This window comes from Apiospora hydei (assembly GCF_038363865.1).
Source record: "Apiospora hydei strain CBS 114990 chromosome Unknown utg000002l_segment0_segment0, whole genome shotgun sequence".
NCBI lineage: Eukaryota > Fungi > Ascomycota > Sordariomycetes > Amphisphaeriales > Apiosporaceae > Apiospora > Apiospora hydei.
In genome coordinates, this window is record NW_027117361.1 from 157812 (window position 1) to 176367 (window position 18556).

The 18556-nt window shown below is 55.7% G+C and overlaps 9 protein-coding genes across 9 annotated transcripts; 6 read left to right on the forward strand and 3 right to left on the reverse strand.

Moving 5' to 3' along the window:
- On the forward strand, nucleotides 1-839 carry PG997_000048 (trypsin-like cysteine/serine peptidase domain-containing protein; the record flags this gene model as incomplete). The annotated part of the gene is made up of 2 exons (XM_066804363.1): nucleotides 1-22; nucleotides 118-839. 2 exons carry the CDS (start codon nucleotides 1-3, stop codon nucleotides 837-839), a joined length of 744 nt encoding a protein of 247 aa, XP_066674136.1.
- Nucleotides 840-1837: 998 nt separating this feature from the next.
- On the forward strand, nucleotides 1838-2683 carry PG997_000049 (uncharacterized protein; the record flags this gene model as incomplete). Its single annotated transcript, XM_066804364.1, is given in 3 exon segments — nucleotides 1838-2162; nucleotides 2219-2469; nucleotides 2486-2683. Coding segments are annotated over 3 exon segments (774 nt in total), but the record flags the coding sequence as incomplete, so codon positions are not given.
- Nucleotides 2684-3887: 1204 nt separating this feature from the next.
- Nucleotides 3888-5311, forward strand: PG997_000050 (uncharacterized protein; the record flags this gene model as incomplete). Its single annotated transcript, XM_066804365.1, has 2 exons — nucleotides 3888-5014; nucleotides 5092-5311. 2 exons carry the CDS (start codon nucleotides 3888-3890, stop codon nucleotides 5309-5311), a joined length of 1347 nt encoding a protein of 448 aa, XP_066674138.1.
- Nucleotides 5312-6981: 1670 nt separating this feature from the next.
- PG997_000051 (Major facilitator superfamily domain- general substrate transporter) lies at nucleotides 6982-8780 on the reverse strand (the record flags this gene model as incomplete). Its single annotated transcript, XM_066804366.1, has 2 exons — nucleotides 6982-7431; nucleotides 7512-8780. The coding sequence occupies 2 exons, from the start codon at nucleotides 8778-8780 to the stop codon at nucleotides 6982-6984; spliced, it is 1719 nt and encodes a 572-aa protein (XP_066674139.1).
- A 545-nt stretch (nucleotides 8781-9325) lies between these two features.
- PG997_000052 (uncharacterized protein) lies at nucleotides 9326-9958 on the forward strand (the record flags this gene model as incomplete). The annotated part of the gene is made up of 1 exon (XM_066804367.1): nucleotides 9326-9958. The coding sequence occupies one exon, from the start codon at nucleotides 9326-9328 to the stop codon at nucleotides 9956-9958; it is 633 nt and encodes a 210-aa protein (XP_066674140.1).
- A 937-nt stretch (nucleotides 9959-10895) lies between these two features.
- Nucleotides 10896-11879, forward strand: PG997_000053 (uncharacterized protein; the record flags this gene model as incomplete). The annotated part of the gene is made up of 1 exon (XM_066804368.1): nucleotides 10896-11879. One exon carries the CDS (start codon nucleotides 10896-10898, stop codon nucleotides 11877-11879), a length of 984 nt encoding a protein of 327 aa, XP_066674141.1.
- A 1016-nt stretch (nucleotides 11880-12895) lies between these two features.
- Nucleotides 12896-13500, forward strand: PG997_000054 (uncharacterized protein; the record flags this gene model as incomplete). The annotated part of the gene is made up of 2 exons (XM_066804369.1): nucleotides 12896-13118; nucleotides 13187-13500. The coding sequence occupies 2 exons, from the start codon at nucleotides 12896-12898 to the stop codon at nucleotides 13498-13500; spliced, it is 537 nt and encodes a 178-aa protein (XP_066674142.1).
- A 1143-nt stretch (nucleotides 13501-14643) lies between these two features.
- On the reverse strand, nucleotides 14644-16229 carry PG997_000055 (uncharacterized protein; the record flags this gene model as incomplete). The annotated part of the gene is made up of 2 exons (XM_066804370.1): nucleotides 14644-15402; nucleotides 15462-16229. The coding sequence occupies 2 exons, from the start codon at nucleotides 16227-16229 to the stop codon at nucleotides 14644-14646; spliced, it is 1527 nt and encodes a 508-aa protein (XP_066674143.1).
- Nucleotides 16230-16758: 529 nt separating this feature from the next.
- On the reverse strand, nucleotides 16759-18516 carry PG997_000056 (uncharacterized protein; the record flags this gene model as incomplete). Its single annotated transcript, XM_066804371.1, has 1 exon — nucleotides 16759-18516. The coding sequence occupies one exon, from the start codon at nucleotides 18514-18516 to the stop codon at nucleotides 16759-16761; it is 1758 nt and encodes a 585-aa protein (XP_066674144.1).
- Nucleotides 18517-18556: the final 40 nt, after the last annotated feature.

Here is an 18556-nt window from a genome sequence, read left to right on the forward strand (position 1 = left end):
ATGTCTCGTTTCACAACCTTGAGTCTGGCTTTCTGCCTGGCCACCCTCTCGACTGCCATTCCCGTCGCGGAGCAGTCCGGCTTGACTTCGGTCCACCCCATCGGCTTCCTCCCCCAGGCGAGGCGGACGACCAAATATGGGCCGCCATCGCGCCCCCTGAAGCCGTCGCCTTCAACCAGGCCGACCTGCGCACCTTGCACAACATCACCTCGGCCCCCGGCAGCGAGGGCGACGGCTCCGTCCCCGTCTCCTCTCTCCAGGAGCGCTGGGCCATCGGCAACGACGACCGGAAGCTGTGGACGAACCGGGAGTACCCCTACTCGGCCATGGGCAAAGTCACGCGCCCCGGGTCCTGGTGCTCCGCCTCGCTGATCGGCCCGCGCCTCGTCGCGACGGCGCGACACTGCTACGAGGCCGGCGTGCCCTACCGCTTCAACCCGGCCTACGACAACGGCGAGACGCTCCCCGGCGCCAACGCGGTCTACGTGCTCATCCCCTCGGGCATGCCGGACGAGGGCCCCTGCAACGAAAAGGAAGACTGGGTCCTGTTCGTGCTCGACACCAACCTCGGCAACCAGCTGGGCTACCTCGGCGCCAAGACCTACGACGCCGCGTCCCAGGCCGGCCGCCCCATCTTCTTCAACTACGGGTACCCCCAGGACAAGGACGGCGGCAACCGGCCCTACCGCATGGAAGGGATCTCGGTCACCCGCAAGGAGCCGCGCTGCGACGCGACCGGCCCGCTCGATACCGACGTGGACGCGTCGCCGGGCAACTCGGGCGGTCCGCTATGGGCTTTGGAGGACGGGGGCGCGCTACCAGTACGGCGTCACCAGTAACGCGTGGTTGCTAAATGACCAGCTGCTGTACACTTCGTTCGCCGCGGGGCAGAACTGGGTGGCGGCTATCGTACAAGCTCGTCAGGAATACCCATAGAGGAGGGAAGGCTAACAGTATACGATCATACAGGGGAGATATCAAACTTGTATTCCGGAGAATGGTGTGTGGAAATCATATTTGAAAAAAGACTAACGGTGACAAGCCGCTCACCTCCCAGTGGCGGGCCCGGGGCCGTTGAGCTGCAGCCCTATGTGCATCTTGCTTAAGAGTGGCGTTTTCACGGTTCTTCTTGGCTTGGCTGTAGTTAGTTAAATACTTGAACATACATAATTCTGGAGATCATGAAATGTGTTGCACTGCGATTTTATGGGTTTTGGCGCCTGGATTTGGTTATTCCGGGTCCTTGCTAGAATCACTTTTGCCCCTTTTGCCCAGCCCTACCAGACGCGTCGGCACAACTTCCACCAGATCCAGTCCCTCGGGTCTACACGTGAACGGCACCAGTATTGGTTGGTTCCCACTCTTTCTCCTGCATCCATCTAGCCGTATCTGACAGTATAGTTGCATCGGCTATCCACAAAATCTACAGCGGCCCGCTTGTTGGTTGCCAAAACAGCTGATCTTGATGGCAGACTGTTCCTGGGCGCCTGTTTGATTGTACCGTTGTTGGTTGCTTGCATTTCCAAGATTATGGCTGACCAAGACGTTCCTACACCGAGGAGTTTATCACTCGTGTTTCGAGATAAGAAACATTTCCCTTCTTTTTCTTTTCTTTTCGACTTATTCCGGTAGGCTGGCAGAAGAAAGCGACCCAGAATAGAGGGACGAGAAATGCAGGAGAGAACATCTCTTTACCCCTTCCATTGCCTTCGATAATCTCCAACGCGGTTTAAACAAATCGGCTTCTCAACAAATTATCCCTCGATCTACCATATTGACCCAAGTCCTCCTCGGTTTAGTCTTGGCCTATATCGGTTGAACGTTTTCCTGCTTAGAGGCCAACGTGCGCAAAGCCCGCAGTCTAGGTGTACCGGTCCTGCGGCTCCCCATCGATGTCAACAACGTGTTCTGGACCCTCCTCCAGCCGCACATCTGGAAAGTCTTGGACAGTCTTCCTATCCGATGGTCCGCGTACCCGCATGTCGTTCGCTATCTGCGCCGCGGATGGTACATGCATGCCAAGGCAGAAGCTCACGAGCTGTTGGGCCCTGCCTGGGCACTTGTGACCCCTATGCAAATCAACATTCATGTCGCTGATCCCGACGCCATACAAGACATGTTTTCACGCCGAGGCGACTTCCAACGTCCAGGTCCAGAGTTAAGTAGGTGATCTCTTCAGTTCTTTGAAATGGCCGAGCAGGAAACTGACAATCCTTAGAACTACTTGAGTTGTACGGACCATGCATTTCAACTGCATCTTGGGAGGAGTGGCCAAGACACCGAAAGCCTATAGCCACACCATTTAATGAGACCGTTATGAAGCCAGTCTGGGATGAATCCCTCCGTCAGGCCAGAGGAATGCTGAGTTCATGGGTAGCAAAGTCGGAACACGGCATCCCGAGCTACCAGGAAGACGCGCGAATGCTTTCGCTCAACGTACTGGCTGGCATTGGCTTCGGGTCCACAGGTGTGTCCCGGGAGAAAGGTCGCCAAGGTCGAGCAAGTGGCAGTGTTGGCATGCTTGTTTAAGGCGCACCGCCTCGCAATCAAGACGCTCTACGACGGGGAAAGTCTCGAATCAGTGTACAAGAGGTTTGAGAAATGTGTGAACGACATCGACTTGGAGATGTTGGTCAGATTGAGAGATGGGGATCAGGTAACGGTCGTATGCACACAGGCTTAACGCTCTATCTCAGAAAGCAGATTTATGAAATTTGCCACGAAGGTAATGGGGAAAGATGTGTAGCTAACTACAGTATTCAATATGTTTATACCTCAGAGAAGCAATCTCGTGTTCCATCCGAATGTGCCGAATCCTGTCCCGTCTGAGAAACGCGCAAGCATACTGTGGTAAGCTTCGCCAGGTCTAGAAGGCATCATCAAAACCGAAGCCAAAGCAGCTCCGTCGCCTTGCAAACCATTAAGCGGTCGGAAAAACGACAACACGAAACCACCACTGCACTCATGCATGTTCCAAGCAGGGTCCGTTCCGCTTACAGTGTGAGCATTCATTTCTAGTACCTGGCACGGGATGGGAGGTCTAATTTGAAGACGCCCAGAGTGCAGAAGGATGATTAGGGAAAGTGTTTTATGTGATGGCGGATTGGTTCCGCTGGACGTTTGGGTGCGGTTAGCGGTTACGGTCATCGAGTATCGTCTACCATAACTGCTGCAGATCTTGAAGGCGAGATTTGGCTGTGACAGAACGGCGTCTACTCTGCTGAGTAAAATCAAAATTTGTATGTGCCAAAGCTAGTGACGCATGTGTGAAAGTCTGTTACCAAAGCTGCTTGTGAAGTGCCATTGCGTTGTTAAGTGTTCTAAACTCAGGGATTATAGTGAGATGCATGTAAGTGATAAGATTGAATGGTTGGCCACAGCCTGGTAGAGGCCCGCTGTGTCCTACAAGAGGTTTATCTTAAGAGGTAGGTTACCGCATCTAGCAGTTCTTATAAATGTCTGAAGCGCCCGTGTTTGGACTGTGTGTTCTACCGCGCTCAAGGGCTGTCGTGACCTAGCAGTTAAAAAGCCTCGAGGAGGCAGTGGAATGACAGTGATAGGGATAACGTAGCCTGTGTCGGACGGGCTACCTCTCCGGCAACTACCAAGTTAGAGTATCAAGTGCATGTTAATGAGATGTGAAGAAACAGTAAACAACCAATGTGACCTACTGGCGTACTTTGGGCAAGCTGGTGCCCCAAGCTCAGTGGTTCTTACCAGGCAGAAAGAGCTTGCATTCAATGCTTCTGAACATTGAATAGAACATGGCTTGAACAATCCATATTTAACCACTGATCATTCTGGAGTTTCTCTGCTTCTTCACAAACTTCTCTGCAACCTGCACAAAAGTAAGTGCAATCATTAGCGACAAATCCAGCAACTCCAAGATGGATATCGCGAAGACCATCAACGACGCTGCCAAGCAAATTGCCGGCTTGGACTTCGGCCGAGGCCGAGCCTTTAACAAGCCGCACGTTGTCTTTGCTGCCCTTGTCGGCAACAATGTCGACCAAGTCGTCCAGGGCATGACCCAGGGCGAAATCACCGACGCACTCGAGACCCGCCTCGCGACCATGGCCTCCCATGCCACCCGAGGCCACACTGTCTTCACTCGTCTTCGTGGTAATCCGGCATTCAACATCTACATTGCCTTAGAGATGAACCCTCTTGTCCCCCTCTCGGCAGCCGACGTCGAGTCCATCTTCTCGTCGCTCGAGAAGGCACGCCAGCGAGCTCTGTCGACAGCTCAAGGCCCCGGAAACGCCAAGAAGTCGAGGCTCATCCTCGCCCTGGACGTTATCTTGAACCTCCGCCAGAAGGCCAACAACCTCGACCGGCTCGACCACATCGTCACCCTGAAGCCGAAGCCGTCCAGCCGCCCCTCGATGCTCAAGGGAGCCAACAACAACGTCGGAATTGTCGTCGACAACAACACTCTCTGGCCCCCTGCCCACTTCAGCCCCATCGACGTTGCCCACCTCTGCCAGCAAGACGTGCACACGGCCCTGTTCGGCATCACCCCCGAGACCCCCGGCGCCGAGCCCGATTACCCCACCGACCAAGACTACCCTGTCACCATCCGCCGTTTCTTGTCGTACGAGAGCCTGACTAAGAACAAGCCGACTTCGTCCAGGGCTCTGTACCCCGCCCCGGTCGCCTTCTTCGACGATAAGTCCCGAGAGGACTGGTACACGCTCACCGGGCACAAGAGCCGATTCTATGCTACTTTGGCTGAGTTCGCCGAGTACGCCAAGCAGGCCTTTCGCCAAGCCGGAATCGATCGCGTCATCTGCATGATGACCCCCTGGTTCTACGACCCCAACGAGGTCGCGACCCTGGCCACCCAAGGAGGACTCGCCCTGCCCATCGCCTGGGAGAACCGCTGCTATCGCACCGGAATGACTCTAGTCATTGACCGCGACGGCAAGACTGAGAATAACCGTGCCTGGAAATACAAGGTCGTCGTCTTCCAGCCCCAGGCACCCCGCTACCCGCGCGCCGCCCCTCCGGGCCGGTCCGCGCCCAGAAGCGCGACGAGTGGGTCAACCAGCTGTTCGACAACGTCTCGAGCGTCGTGCGTCCCATCTCCAGTTGCTGGATCGGCGGCACCCTCAAGCCCGGCAGCCTCGACCGTGGCAGCAGCCCTATGGCGAGCGGCGGACGCGGCGTCGGCCCCGACTCGGTCGAGCTCTCTGCCAACTTAGTCTCGCAGCTGACGGAGGATCCTGAGAGCCTCACCATCGACTCGATGACGCTCAGCACTCGTTACTTCCGCAACGTCGGTTTTCGCCAGTCTGCTTGGGATGCTTGATTTATATACGGACGGCATAGTGGTTTCGATTGATTGGTCTGGAATACGATCAATGAATGACGAAATGACGAGATGACGATTTCTCTCGGTGGGCACAGATGGACATAATGATAGCTAGACGTCCTAGGCACATCTACCGAGAATACGATCTGATGATACCCCAATTGAAGCTGTTCTTGACTGGCTGTGGCTGTGATGCTCTGGACTTTCTAGATGAATTTTGGTAACTGATCATGATTTGGAGCGGCAAGTGCGCCTTATGTATTAGTGAAAAGCCTTTTCCCGACGATGCCATGAGTTGTTGATGGCAAGTAATGTTGCAATTCTTCGATCCGCCAAACTTAGCAACTCAAATGTAGGTGCAAGGTGTTCCAGCTGCCTATGTACGTAAGTCTGATGACCAGTGATGACCAGTACAGTTGGAATGGTCGCTACGTCAACAGTTCGAACACGGCCTTGTGCAATAATTTTTACACCCATACCCCTTCTCCACCAACACTGTGGTCGGCAAACCTGCAGGAGCTTACCACAAAGTGGCAGGGCAACACATGGAGTAGCAAGGAGGATGATTGTATTAGATCAATCACAACTTGGTTTGGCGCATATGACATTCGTATCTTAATGGAAATATGTTCTGATGACGCCATGGACCAGTTGAAGTTGAGTAGTCATCTTGCAAACGCTGGACGGATTGATTGAACCCGAGCCGACATGCTGTTGCGAGACGCGGTTGACTACTTGACTGGTCTACACTTATTTTGGATGGAAAGCAATTAGCAACCTAACTGGGACAGTGGCTAGTTGATCAATCCATGGTTCGAATGCCACTGTGTGCAATGCTTTTTTCCCTTTTGCTTTATTACTACAACCTACCGTACTGACTGCCCACCAAAACGACTGGCACTACTTAATTACCATACCATCTCAATGATGAACGACTTGGAAGTTTTTAATTCTGACATTTCAAAATATGGCAAAATAACAAAAGTCACGAGTTAGTATATGGTCATGTGTCGATGTCAGTTTACTTACCCGCGATGTTGTTTCGAAGCTTCCGAATTGATCGGGGACAGGATGTAACGTTATGCTACGATCTTGGTAAGATACATATGTCCATGAATGGTTTGGAAGAAGGCCAGTAGATGCAGACGGGAAACCCTCATGACAATGGTTAAAGATAAGTGGGAGGAAAAAAAAAGAACAAAAGATTGCCGCGGCCACAGCGTGTTTGCTTCCCAGAGTTTTCTATGATCACCAGGCAAGCCGATTGAGGGGGGACGAACCTATGCCTCCAGGGCCCTTTCTAAGGATAAACACCTACTCTCCTCCAGGAGCGAGCCCTGAGCTACCACTTGGTCAAGTCTGGCAATCTTTCGATTGCACTAACCAACCAAGGTTCGCTCGGGACTGTTTGTTAGAAAATGGTTGCTCTATTAAGTACTATGAGTCAAGCTGTAGTCATTTCGCAGGGAGGTCTGGTTGCTCAGTCCTTGCAGGCACCTGCTGCACCTACTGCACCTACCTACCTACATGTAAGGCATCTAAGCAGGAACAATCACAATTGGGCCACCTTGGCTACAGGTGACAGCTCCTCTAACCCCCTCTTCAATGGTCTGATTTATCTTGTTGTTGCAATGCATTGCACTCATGCGTATATTATTGAGATAGATCTACTTACAAATGAGTCCTTGCCCGAACGTGTAGGAGGAGACGGCAAGACCACACCGTCTGCCACCGCCCAACACTGATAAGCCACGCACCATCAACAAAACCCAATTGCCCAGGTACTTTCCAATCCCTAATTGCGGCGCCATTTTACTCATGCCGCGGATCTTGGCGCCGTATTTGTACAACACAAACGGCACAGGCGCCATGAGGGTCGCGAGGACGGCGGGGATGGTCAGGGCCTTGTGCGGTCCCAGCCGCTCGTACATGGGGACTGACGCGGGTATGACGGCCCCCGCGACGACGTACCTCACGCTCGTCAGGAACGCCAATGCAGAAGCGCTGTGCATCTGGTAGACAAAGACCGTGTAGATGAAGGTCGTGGTGAAGATGGTGACGAGGCCGTACCCGAAGAAAACGAACCCGACGATGGGAACCCAGATATTCACAGACGGCTAAGGGAGAGGAAAAGGATGGTTAGCATTCAAGTCAAGTTCTTTTCTTTGTTTGGAAGGGGGATGATTTCGGAACGTACGTAGCACGTCCAGGCCATCCACCAAAGGGACACGGGAAGGGCGATGGACCCGCCCAGCATGCCATACCACAGACAGATCTCGGGCGTGAGTGCCCCAGCTGCCGCTGCCTTCTTCGCCCAACCGTAGACGAGCGGGATGAGCGGCAGAGTTAACAGTAGCGCCGTCCACAGGATGAACGTAAGAGACCGCGAGATGCCGTACGTCTGCTGGAAGATGAAGGGGTAGCCGTTGAGGAAGGTGAACAGGACAACGTAGATGACGGTCAGGTAGAAGGTGAAGATCAGGATGATGGGTTCCGTGCGGACCATCAGAAAGGGCCGGTAGATGTTGACGAGCAGCCTGCGGCCCAGCGTGTGCGCCGTGGCATGGTCGCCGATCCGGTGCCGGTCGTTGCCCGTCAGCTCGCAGATGCGCTCGGCCCGCCACTCCAGCAGGACGGGCCGGTACGTCTCGGGCTGCCACAGGACGACGTAGACCAGGACGGCGCCCCCGAAGATCAGGGCGACCCAGTCGGCCCAGCGGAACCCAAGGCGGGGCAGGTACGCGCCCACGACCGGGCCGAGCAGGGGCCCGGCGTACGACGTCATGGTGGCGAACGGGACGGCGTAGACCATCTGCAGCGGGCCCCAGACGTCGGCCATGCTGCCGCCGGCGGCCGTCATCGGGGTGGAGCCGAAGAAGCCCGTCAGGAAGCGGAACGTGACGGCGCCGCCGTAGTCGGGGGCTAGCGCTTTCGCTATGACGAAGAGGAGGAAGACGGCGAAGGTGGACATGTAGACGACGTTGCGCCCGAAGGTCTCGGACACGGTGCCGGCGAAGAGGGCGCCGACGCCGCTGCCGATCAAGTACAGGCCCGTGGTCAGGGAGCCGGCCACCGCGCCGACGCCGTAGTAGGCATTGAATTCGGGCGCGACTGGTGCGTCGATGGACGAGACCAAGGTGATGGCCAGGGTCAGCAGGCACACGGCCAAGGTGACGGCCCATTTCTTGGCCAGGCTCCAGTTTTGCGGGTTGAGCGGATCGTCGTCCTTCCAGCCGACAATGTATGTCACGGCGCCATCGTCCTCGGCCGGTCGTGTACTCGTGACGCCCGGGAGTTGCGGAGGCACAGAGGCAGACGTGTCGCTGTCATGGCTGCTACCTGTCGGTGTCGGGCTGTTGGCTCCCAAGGACGCCAGGTCGACCGCTGCGTCTGAAGGGCGTTTGCTCTGCGCGAGATCATGTTCGACCGCGGCCCGGATGCGACGGTACTGACGAAGGGACTGCATTATGGGAATGGGGATATCGTAGATTTGGTCCGAGGGGAAATCGACACTGGAAACATGCACATTGTATGGGAATTGTCCTGGTCGAAGCGAACTCCAAGCTGGTATTTGTACCATGAGCTAGAGCATGAAAGTGTAGTCTCTTTCTCCCATTGCTAAGCAGTATCTGATGATATCTTTTCATTACAAATCTATCTGGAGTTCAACCGGGTGATTTCAATTTCGATTTGCCTCTGACTTCTCGACGGGCTGAGCGATACAGAGCTGACATAATCGCCGTCGCTGGACCCCCTTTTCTGGAGTGACCCCCAACGGTGTTAACCCCTGTCGTACCTGCGCCGCCGTGAGACCCACCGGAGTCAACTCCTGGATCCCTGTCGTCTTACCGTCTGACATGCATTTGGACGTTGTCAGGCTGTCCCGAGAGCCGCACCTCCTGGTCATCTCTTCATTCATTGCTAATCACTCCATTTCTGTTTCGCCCTGCCACTTTTCAGCATTCAGTTGCGCTCGGAGTTGACTCTCAGCTCCCGACCGTCAACGCGAAAATGGAGCAGCCGCCCGACTGCCTAATCCCAAATGAGGCTGCGCCAACTCCCGCGGCCCCCGCTCGCTTTACCATGACCGGCGCCTGGTCGCCCGCCGAGGACGAGCGATTGACCGCGGCAGTATCCACGCACGGTACACGCTGGACGAATTTGGCCGCCGATGTTCTGACCCGCAACGGCGAGCAGTGCGCGAAACGGTGGAACGACCACGTCAATCCCGCCCTGGAACATGGCCCGTGGTCTGCCGACGAGGACAAGTCCCTCTTGGATTTGGTGGCCCTGCACGGCCACAACTGGAAGCTCATGGCCGATGCCTGCCTCAAATCCAGATCGTCTTTGGCCATCAAGAATAGATACGCGCTTCTTGCACGTCGCCAGAGACGTCACAAGAAGAGGCAGATGGTGCCGCACGGGGCGCAGCACAGAGACACGATAGATGGCGATGCGCAGAACATTCATCCGTTACCTGGCAGTTCTCTACACATGAATCGGGGGACTACTTGGGCCACGGCACATTACCGTCTTCTCTACCGCCATACTGCACTACCGATGCGTCCATCCTGCCGGCTGCACCGGAAAACATCGATCCAATGCAGCAGCCAAGCCAAGGCTACACTCCCGGCAGCACGATGAGGAAACGAGCCAGTTCATGTCGTGTCTGGACTGGTTGGGACTCGACGTCACAGCGAACGTTCCCGACGGTTCAACCGATTCTTCAAATGACATGGTGCTCACCACCGGAGGGGGTCGGAGCAGCCAAGCACAAGGCTCGCCGGTGACCAGAAGGGATAGCCGTCCTGGGAACCCCGAAGCGGGGTAGAGTTCTCGGTCACCTGCACGCGGGCGAAGCTCAAGGCGATGGTGTGCCACGTCTTTGAAGGGGCCATGTTGGAAGCGGCTGAGCTTCCCGACGAGTCGCAGATGACAGTGACGTTAAGACTCAAGAGGTGACCGGGTATCATTTAATTGTACCAGCCAAAGTGGTGAGGTGGACTCCGACCCATCCTGTAAAAGAGTTTTAGAGATAGAATAAACTACCGCAAATCATATTACTTCGTATTGACCAAGGGAACGAAAAAGACTAAAATACGCCATGGGACCGAAGGTTTCGCCAAGCCGGGAGATCCGATAGTACTAATTGAATCGTAACCAGCAAAGTTTTCCATTGCGTAAATCTCTTCTATTAGTTGTACAGAAGTGCCAGTCAAATTCCGACACTCAACTCATATCATCATCGGTGTAGTCAAGACCTGACCAAGAAGTTGAAGATAATGCCTCCCTCAAGCAGTGCCGCGACAAGGCTCTCATCAGATAAATCATCGGACCAATCGCGTTCAATAGCCGATGCGTCGAGGAACGTGTGGTACGGTCACCTGCCCTGTGTCTGCTCTTCCAGCAAAGCATGCGATTTCCACCGGATGATCCTACAGTCCGAGGCATTCTACAACCCTCTGCTTCCCCCAATACACCAACGAAACTACTATAATATGAGGACGGGCCGCGCATGGTAGAATCGAGTTTCTCCAGCATATGCGGTCCAGTGCCAAGTCAGGCACCGGGCGAAGAAGAAATGCCTTCATCGAGCAGACCGGACAAGAAGTTGCCTCCTTCATCTACACGCCACCAGCCGAAAAGTCGTGTTGGCGTTTTCCGGGGTCTGTCCACCCGACTTCGCAAACTTTGGTCGCACGAGGAATCCCCACCACAGACGGATGAAGCCGAATCGCACACCGACGACAAAGACAGTCCTCCTGCGTATTCCGCCGAGCTCGAACAGACCAGCACAGACATCCGAACGCCACCGCCACCGCCACCTTGGTCCGTCTTGGAAGAGTCTACAGACGTCTCCTTCTACCCGGGACACCGCCCGGGCACCGACACGTCGTGGAGCCAGATGTTCGTCAAGGTGGGACCCATGGACCCCCTCGTCGTGCCCCGGACAATATTACCGTTTGACGCCACCTCGTTTGGCACGCTTGTGCCCATTCATCCCGCCATATCCTATCACCTGGCGTTCTACCACCTCCACTGGGCACGCCGGGCTATCGAAAAAAGCAACAACCTAGAATGGAGTGTCGACCTCGCGGCGTGTGCCGGCGAGTCTGGCCCAACGACGACACGGGGCGGCGGCCCCAGCCCCAATTACACGTGGTCTAGCGAGTTGTATTGGTCGTTACGGCTTATGCAAAAGCAAGAGCTTAGTTTCCGTGTTGATGCGCGGAGCGCTGCAACCCAAGCCACTGATACTGAGATCACCATGTGCCCCCACATCACCGTCTCCCTATCGAGGCTGAGGGTCGACACCAAAGACGACGGCGGGCTCAAGGCGTCAGCACAGGTATCCTATAAGCCAGCGACGCATCCGAGAGTCGACTGGGCTAGCAAAAGAGGCAATTTGGCCATGATACACCGATGTACGATCTGCTTCTGCGACCTGGAACAAAGCCTGGAGATACGAGGGCACGAAGTCTGCGTCCGCTTCACCGTCTACCGGGACTTGGGCGACGGCATTGACCGATTCGATCCCAAATGGAGGTGGCTTCTGACGGGCTAAAAGTCTGGGACCCGACACGCCTCCCGATCAAACTACATGACGTACAAGATGGTTTGGCGGTCTGCGTACATCCTCAAGCGACCCAGTGTTCAAATAGTCACTTTCAAATGGAAGTCCAGGGATTGGACGGCGTTGGACGGTCTCAAGATAAACGATGCCAAACAAACGGAGGAGGCACGGAACGTGGTCACCTGGTTAGAAAGGACTTGACCACAACGCCGAATCTTTAGCTAGACAACCCATAGAGAATAAATCAGGAAATAATTCAGTTTCGTGTGGCAATCCGTTCTTCTTAGGCACAGCCTCCGGTACATCTCGACCTAGACCCCAATCAACCTCCCATCTGTGCATCAAGATGGCGAGAGGTCGTCGACATAAACATGTGGCTTTGCTGTGGCACGGATAGAGTTTCGGGACTTTTTGTGTGCTCTTTCTTTAGCCTTTTCCCCGCGCCACCCCCTTTCTCAAGTCGCAGACCAACTTGGAAATGTTATCAGCGAAGCTGCCAGAGGTACGTTTCACCGATACGTTTAGTTGGAACAACATGGTCCTTACATAGCCGTCTTCGTTGTGAGACCGCTCATTGCTTGCTTTTGTTTCTCAAAGTGACAATACTGGCGTGTGCGGGTCTTAATTAGTCTGCATCTAGCCTGCCTCTTCAGCCGCGATCAGCTGTGCAGTTCGTGTTCACGGCCGCTTCGTGGAAGCCCGCTAGCCAGCATTAGGGGTTAGTGTCTCGGGGCTGAGGGGGCTGAGCCTGCTGACTCATCGGCATGGACCCGGTCCTCCCTGCCGCCCCATTTCCGGTTTTTTGAAACCGTCACTGCCTTGCTTCACTTGGCTTATTCATCTTGGAAGCATCTGCATCTTGAACTATGTAAAGCTCAGCCTGCAATTGATCATCTCTGATTACTATATGATACCCAGATCCCTGTGGCTAGGACCGGACAATAGCTAAACAGCCCAAATCACGGACCCCACCGCCTTAACACACGCGGCAGCCAACAGAGTCGAAAATGGCATCCAACAACTCGGACAAGAACACTAAAGCAGCGTCTTCACGCGACGACGTTGAAAGAGGCATCGTGGCACCTGTACAGGATCCCGAATACACCATCAACGACATCTATTTCCTGCTCCTCGGCCTTCCATTTTCGTTCCTCGCCTCATTCGGCCTGAGGCATTGGATGGACATCCCCAACCATAGAGACCTGCCGTCCCTCGACCACGAGGCCGAGCGTAGATGGGTGAGTTGGCATTGTTCTTTAATCCACTACTACTACTACTACTACTACTACACATACCAGATCAGAAGATTTCCCAGAAAAGGTATGCTGATCAACCTCGTCAGAAACTGAACTTTGTCTTCCAATTCGGCGCCGTCATCGCCCTGACCATCCGGCTCTGCCGCTTCTGCTGGCGGCACAAATGGGACCTGCCCGTCTGGGTGACCCCGGAGATCGGCGGCTTCGTCTCAGCCCACGCGCTCCGCTGGGCGTCTGGGAGGGACAACGTGGTGGACGCCTACACCTACTTCATGCCCTGGACGTACCTGGGCACGCTCGTGGTCTATGTCGTCTTCCGCCTCCGACAGCCCGAGCAGCTGCGCAAGCTGCACTAGGACTCAGATGCCTCAAGGACCCCGGGGTTTACACTGTTAATGCAAATTTTTATGGCCCGCAGGCATGGCGTTGTTATCGTGGTTCAGGAACAACAGCGCCCGCAAGGCCAATGCAGCTTCAGCAGGCAGGCCAGTTTTCACAAAGGGGGTTCAACAATACTGAGCAAAGTTTATAGAATGAAGGGCCCTTCTATTCTTCCAAAGACTAGTATCTGCTGATTGCTCTACTACTTCCGCATCGTCCCCGCCGCCTCAATCAGATTCTCCCGAGTCCTTCCACCACTCGGCACCATCCCCCGCCAAGCCTTGCATGTTGTTCACCAGCTAAGCCGACTCAATTCCTAGCCTTGATGCAGAAGGTGCAGAACTTGCCGCTGTAGGAGCCGTGCTTGGGGCAGTTTCCAGGCATATTGAATGAGTGTTGGTATTTGGTTGAGTTGCTTGAAGTTGTGTGTTTGTTGATGTTGTGGGTGCTTGCTGTTGGTCCAAATCTGAGACTTGAAGTTTGAAGTTTGTAGTTTGCTTGAAGTTGCTGGGATCGGCTTGGTATTTATACCCCTTTGGCTGGACTCGTTGCATTCATTCTGCCCAATACCTGTTCATAAGAAGGTCGACGACGCCTGTGTCAGTCGGGCGTGTTGCCATACTAGGACTGACTTACCAAGTGCTTGACTGATAGTAATATGCAGGGGCAGACACAAGCCGGGTATGTTGTGCCTAAGTGTAACACTAAGAATCAGCACCGTATATCAGATATGTGGCTCTTGCGTTCATGCTTCATATACGACACCATCATATCAGCTCCTAATGGCTAAGAGGGATTTGGGGCTGCTTCAGGGGCATACAGAAACATGGGCAGGTTGCACCATTCTTGGCGGGGGTTGAGTTCAAGGCAACGCCGCAGAACTTGTGCCGACTTGTACATTTTGATGTCGTGAGACTGATGCGGGATGCGGATACTTAAGCAAGCAATTGCCTACATGCTGCAGGCAGGACATATCAATATGAAGAGGGCTTGACTTGTGTTGACCTTGGACTTCTCCATCATGACTTATACATTTGCAGCAACGAGCCCATGCGCCCCGCTCTGCTGTATTCAATATCTTCCCTAGCATACATCAGCGTATCCCACCGGTGCGCTCATCAACGTTCTTTGCGGCATAGTTCCAGCTGCCTCTGGTCATGAACCGGCTCGTCCCCAATCTCCGCCATCTTCTCCTCCAGCTTCCGCGTCATCATGCTCACTATCTCAGCATACTCGGGGTCATGGTAGCAGTTAAACAGCTCGAGCGGATCCTTCTCGCAATCAAACAGCTCCCACTCCTTATCCCGCCCCTCCTCGCCCCCGGGACTCGGCCGCGCCCCCTCGAGCCCCAGGTCCTCGCAGTACCAGTAGATGAGCTTGTACCGCTGGTCCCGGACGCCGTAGTGCGCGTACGCGTTGTGGATGACGTCATTGTGCATCCAATAGCGGTGGTACGCGACCTGCTGCCAGTCATCGGGGGTCTTGCCATTCAGCAAGGACCGGAACGAGTACCCCTGCATATATGTCGGGACCCGCACGCCCGCAAGATCCAAAAAGGTGGGCGCGAAGTCGACATTACTAATAATGTCGTCGCAGACGGACCCGGCGCGGATCTCGCGCGGGTACCGCACCAGAAACGGCATCTGGAAGCTCTCCTCGTACATGAACCGCTTGTCGAACCAGCCGTGCTCGCCGAGGAAGAAGCCCTGGTCCGACGTGTAGATGACCACCGTGTCCTCGGCCAGTCCTTCTTGGTCAAGATAGTCGAGGAGACGGCCCACGTTGTCGTCGATGCTCTGGATCGTCCGCAGGTACCGCTGCATGTAGCGCTGGAACTTGAACTCGGCGAGCTCGGCCGGCGTTTTGAACGTGAAGGCCTGGCCCGTCTCTTTGCAGATCAGGGGCGCATCCCGCGCGGGTCGGCGGGCGCGGGCACTTTGCGGTCGACCCAGTTCCACCGGTCGATCATCTTGACGCCCACCTCGGCGGCCGGGCCCTCGGGCTGCACGAGCCCCAAGTCCGTGTAGGTGAGGTCCTCCGCGACGCGCATCTTGGCGACCTTAGCCGCGTTGGCGCGGTTCTTGTAGTCGTCGGTGAACGTGTCGGGCAGGCGGACGGGGTCTTTGTACAAGTCCTTGTGCTTCGAGTCGTATTCCCACGACCGGTGCGGCGCCTTGTGGTGGCACATGGCGAAGAAGGGCCGCGACTTGTCCCGCTGCCGGATGAAGTCGATGGTCTTGTCCGTGATGATGTCGGTCGCGTACCCGGGGACCCGCGTCGTCTTGCCCCCGGGCTCGAGGAACTGGGGGTCCCAGTACTCGCCCTGGCCGGGGACGACGCTCCAGTAGTCGAAGCCCGTGGGCTCGTGGTCGCGGCCCTCGCCGAGGTGCCACTTGCCGATCATGGCGGTCTGGTAGCCCCCTTTCCCTCCTGTCCTTCTTGGGGCGGGAGCAGCGTGGCCGAGCGCAGCTGGCTTGGCGACGTTGGGCAGCCGCTTGTTGATCTTGGAGTCGAGCGTCACGACGCCGTTGACGTGATTGTGGGTGCCGCAGAGGATGGCGGCGCGGGAGGGGGTGCAGATGCTGTTGGTGACGTAGCAGTGGTTGAACCGCATGCCCTCGGCGGCCAGCCGGTCCAGGTTCGGCGTCGAGTTGATGCCCGCGCCGTAGCAGGAGATGGACTTGGCGGCGTGGTCGTCGGCCATGATGAAGAGGATGTTGGGGGCGGTTTGGACTCCATCTTTGTTGTTGTTGCTGTTGTGTTCTAAGTCTCGGATAGGCAGTGTAAGTCCGACTTGGTGATGATATATCCAATTTGATCAGTCCTTTTGCCACACACAGACCGCGAGAAGTATGATTTTCGGCGACTACCACAAGTGACTGTGATTATCGCGCACAACGAGTCTTAAGAAACAATGGCATTCTGTGATTAATACAAGCCACGTCCCTCCGGCTTAGGAGCCGGGCATCATGTGATCCCGGGAGATACGTTCGCGGGGTCGGATTCCAGAGTGGAGTATCTTGAACTGCCAAGGACGTACTACCCCTGCTCGTCACCAGCCAGTGGATCCGTAAGATCTTCCACATTAGTCTCGGTAGTCGGCGAACGTCCCACCAGCAGGAATCTACATTTGCGAACCGGGTACATCGACATCATAGGTATAATCCCGGCAACCCCAGCTAAGATACTTGGGGGTTCGGGTTCGGGGCTTGGGAAGCGTTCGCCGCATCTTGTCAAATGCAGTCGTGCGACGATCCGGGCGAGAAGTCGTGCTGCCACCCTCTTGCGGACCAAATGTTCAGGTTCAACGCGCTCAAGTCCATAGACTCTGGAGCGATGCCTAACGAGACCAGTTCCCCGGAACGGTCCGCGGCCGCAAAGACTGCTTGGCCACTTGCGGTACTGTTATCAAGGTCCTCCTGATCATGCTCGGAGAACATCATGACTTGTGCGCTAGCAGGCGCTGACGACACGTCGGGATACGTAGTAGTAGTCGTAGTTGCTGACTCGCTAGACCTCGTGTCCCTGTTATTGTATCCGGTAGTGCCAATTCCGCGGGCATCTTCGTCGTCCTCGTGGAATTGCGCCTGTCTGAAGGCGCTGTGGACTCCGAGGCTTGTGTGCTTTTGGATGGTCATGGCGTATCGGGGACGGCCGCGGCGGGTGCCTTCCGAATCTCCATCGCATGCGTTCTCGGGATACACTGGTGTACCCGTGATATAAGCCGTAATGATGCGATCTAATTCCTGAACCGTCTTCCCCAGCATGGCCGAAGACCCAAACAAGGGCTGCAGGATCGCGAGCGTGTCCCTGGCTAGCGTAGTCGCCATCTCGGTCGTAATGTTCTGGTCCAGAGGTATAAGCTCCGAGCCGCTCAAGAACAGCAGCAGTCTAGAGGCGTGGTATCCGCCAATGCAGATATCCCTCGGCGGGAAAAGAAGCGACAGCCGGAGGTCGTGGACGTCATGAATAATGTCCACCAACGCCCGAGCATGCCGCAGACACGAGGTCGCCGCCTGCGCCACATAGTTAGATGTACAGGCCCGGATCACGTCGTCCGGAGCGGCCTCTCGGTAGCCGGAGAGGAAGATGCGATAAATGTCGCAATGAGACTGATGCCAGCTGATCTGCACCGCGATGTATCGCACCAGCCATCTGGAATGGGCATACCTCTTCAGCTCCTCCGCGGTGTAAGGCGGCGGCTTTGCGGATTTTAGTGAGCTCAGCATGCCTTCGACTAGCCCTGTTATCTGGGTCATTACGTTTACTTGTTGGAGAGAAAGGTTTCGAGTGAGCCGCAGGACGTCCCGCCGGATGATGCTCAGGCGGATGTAAAGTTGCAGGAGGCCGCCCTCAGAGACGCCATCAAGCGAGGCCGGGGCGGATCCGGACTCGCCATCTCCGTGGAAATCCTCCTCCGGGCACGGCATCTTGAGGTAGATGAAGTCCGGCGGACACGTGCCGGACTCCGGGAGGCCGACCGAGAAGTAGTTGTCGATCATCATGATGGACCAAGTCAGCCGCCTCCGGACCTCCTGACTGTGGTGGTCCAGGTCTAGCCGCTCGTACTGCAACCGCAGCGCGCTCGCCGAGCGCGACGCCATGGACAGGAGCATGTAGCCCCGCTTGAAGTTGCCCGTCTCGACGCGGCACAGGACCGCGAGCAGGAGCGCCTGGGTCCGGAACACCGTCGGGCTCTCCATGGTGCTCCACAGCAGGTCTTCGGCTTTTTGGACCCAGGTCGCGACTTGCGAGGGATAGTAGCGCGGATAGCGGAGCACGCTCGCGGTGTAGGCGCAGAGGGCGAGCAGCAGCGCTTCGTCGATGGTCCCGTCGAGGCAGCGCTTCGTGACGGAGACTTCGGAGAGGAAGGCCGAGCCGGGTTGCGCGTAGATGTGGCGGAAGTAGTCGTTGATGATCTGGAGCTGCTCGTGGACTTTGGGAAAGGCGAAACTTGTTTGGGCTGGACTGTCGACACTGATATTCGACATTGAACTTCGCCAAGACTCGCTTATGGCTCCTCCTGTAGAA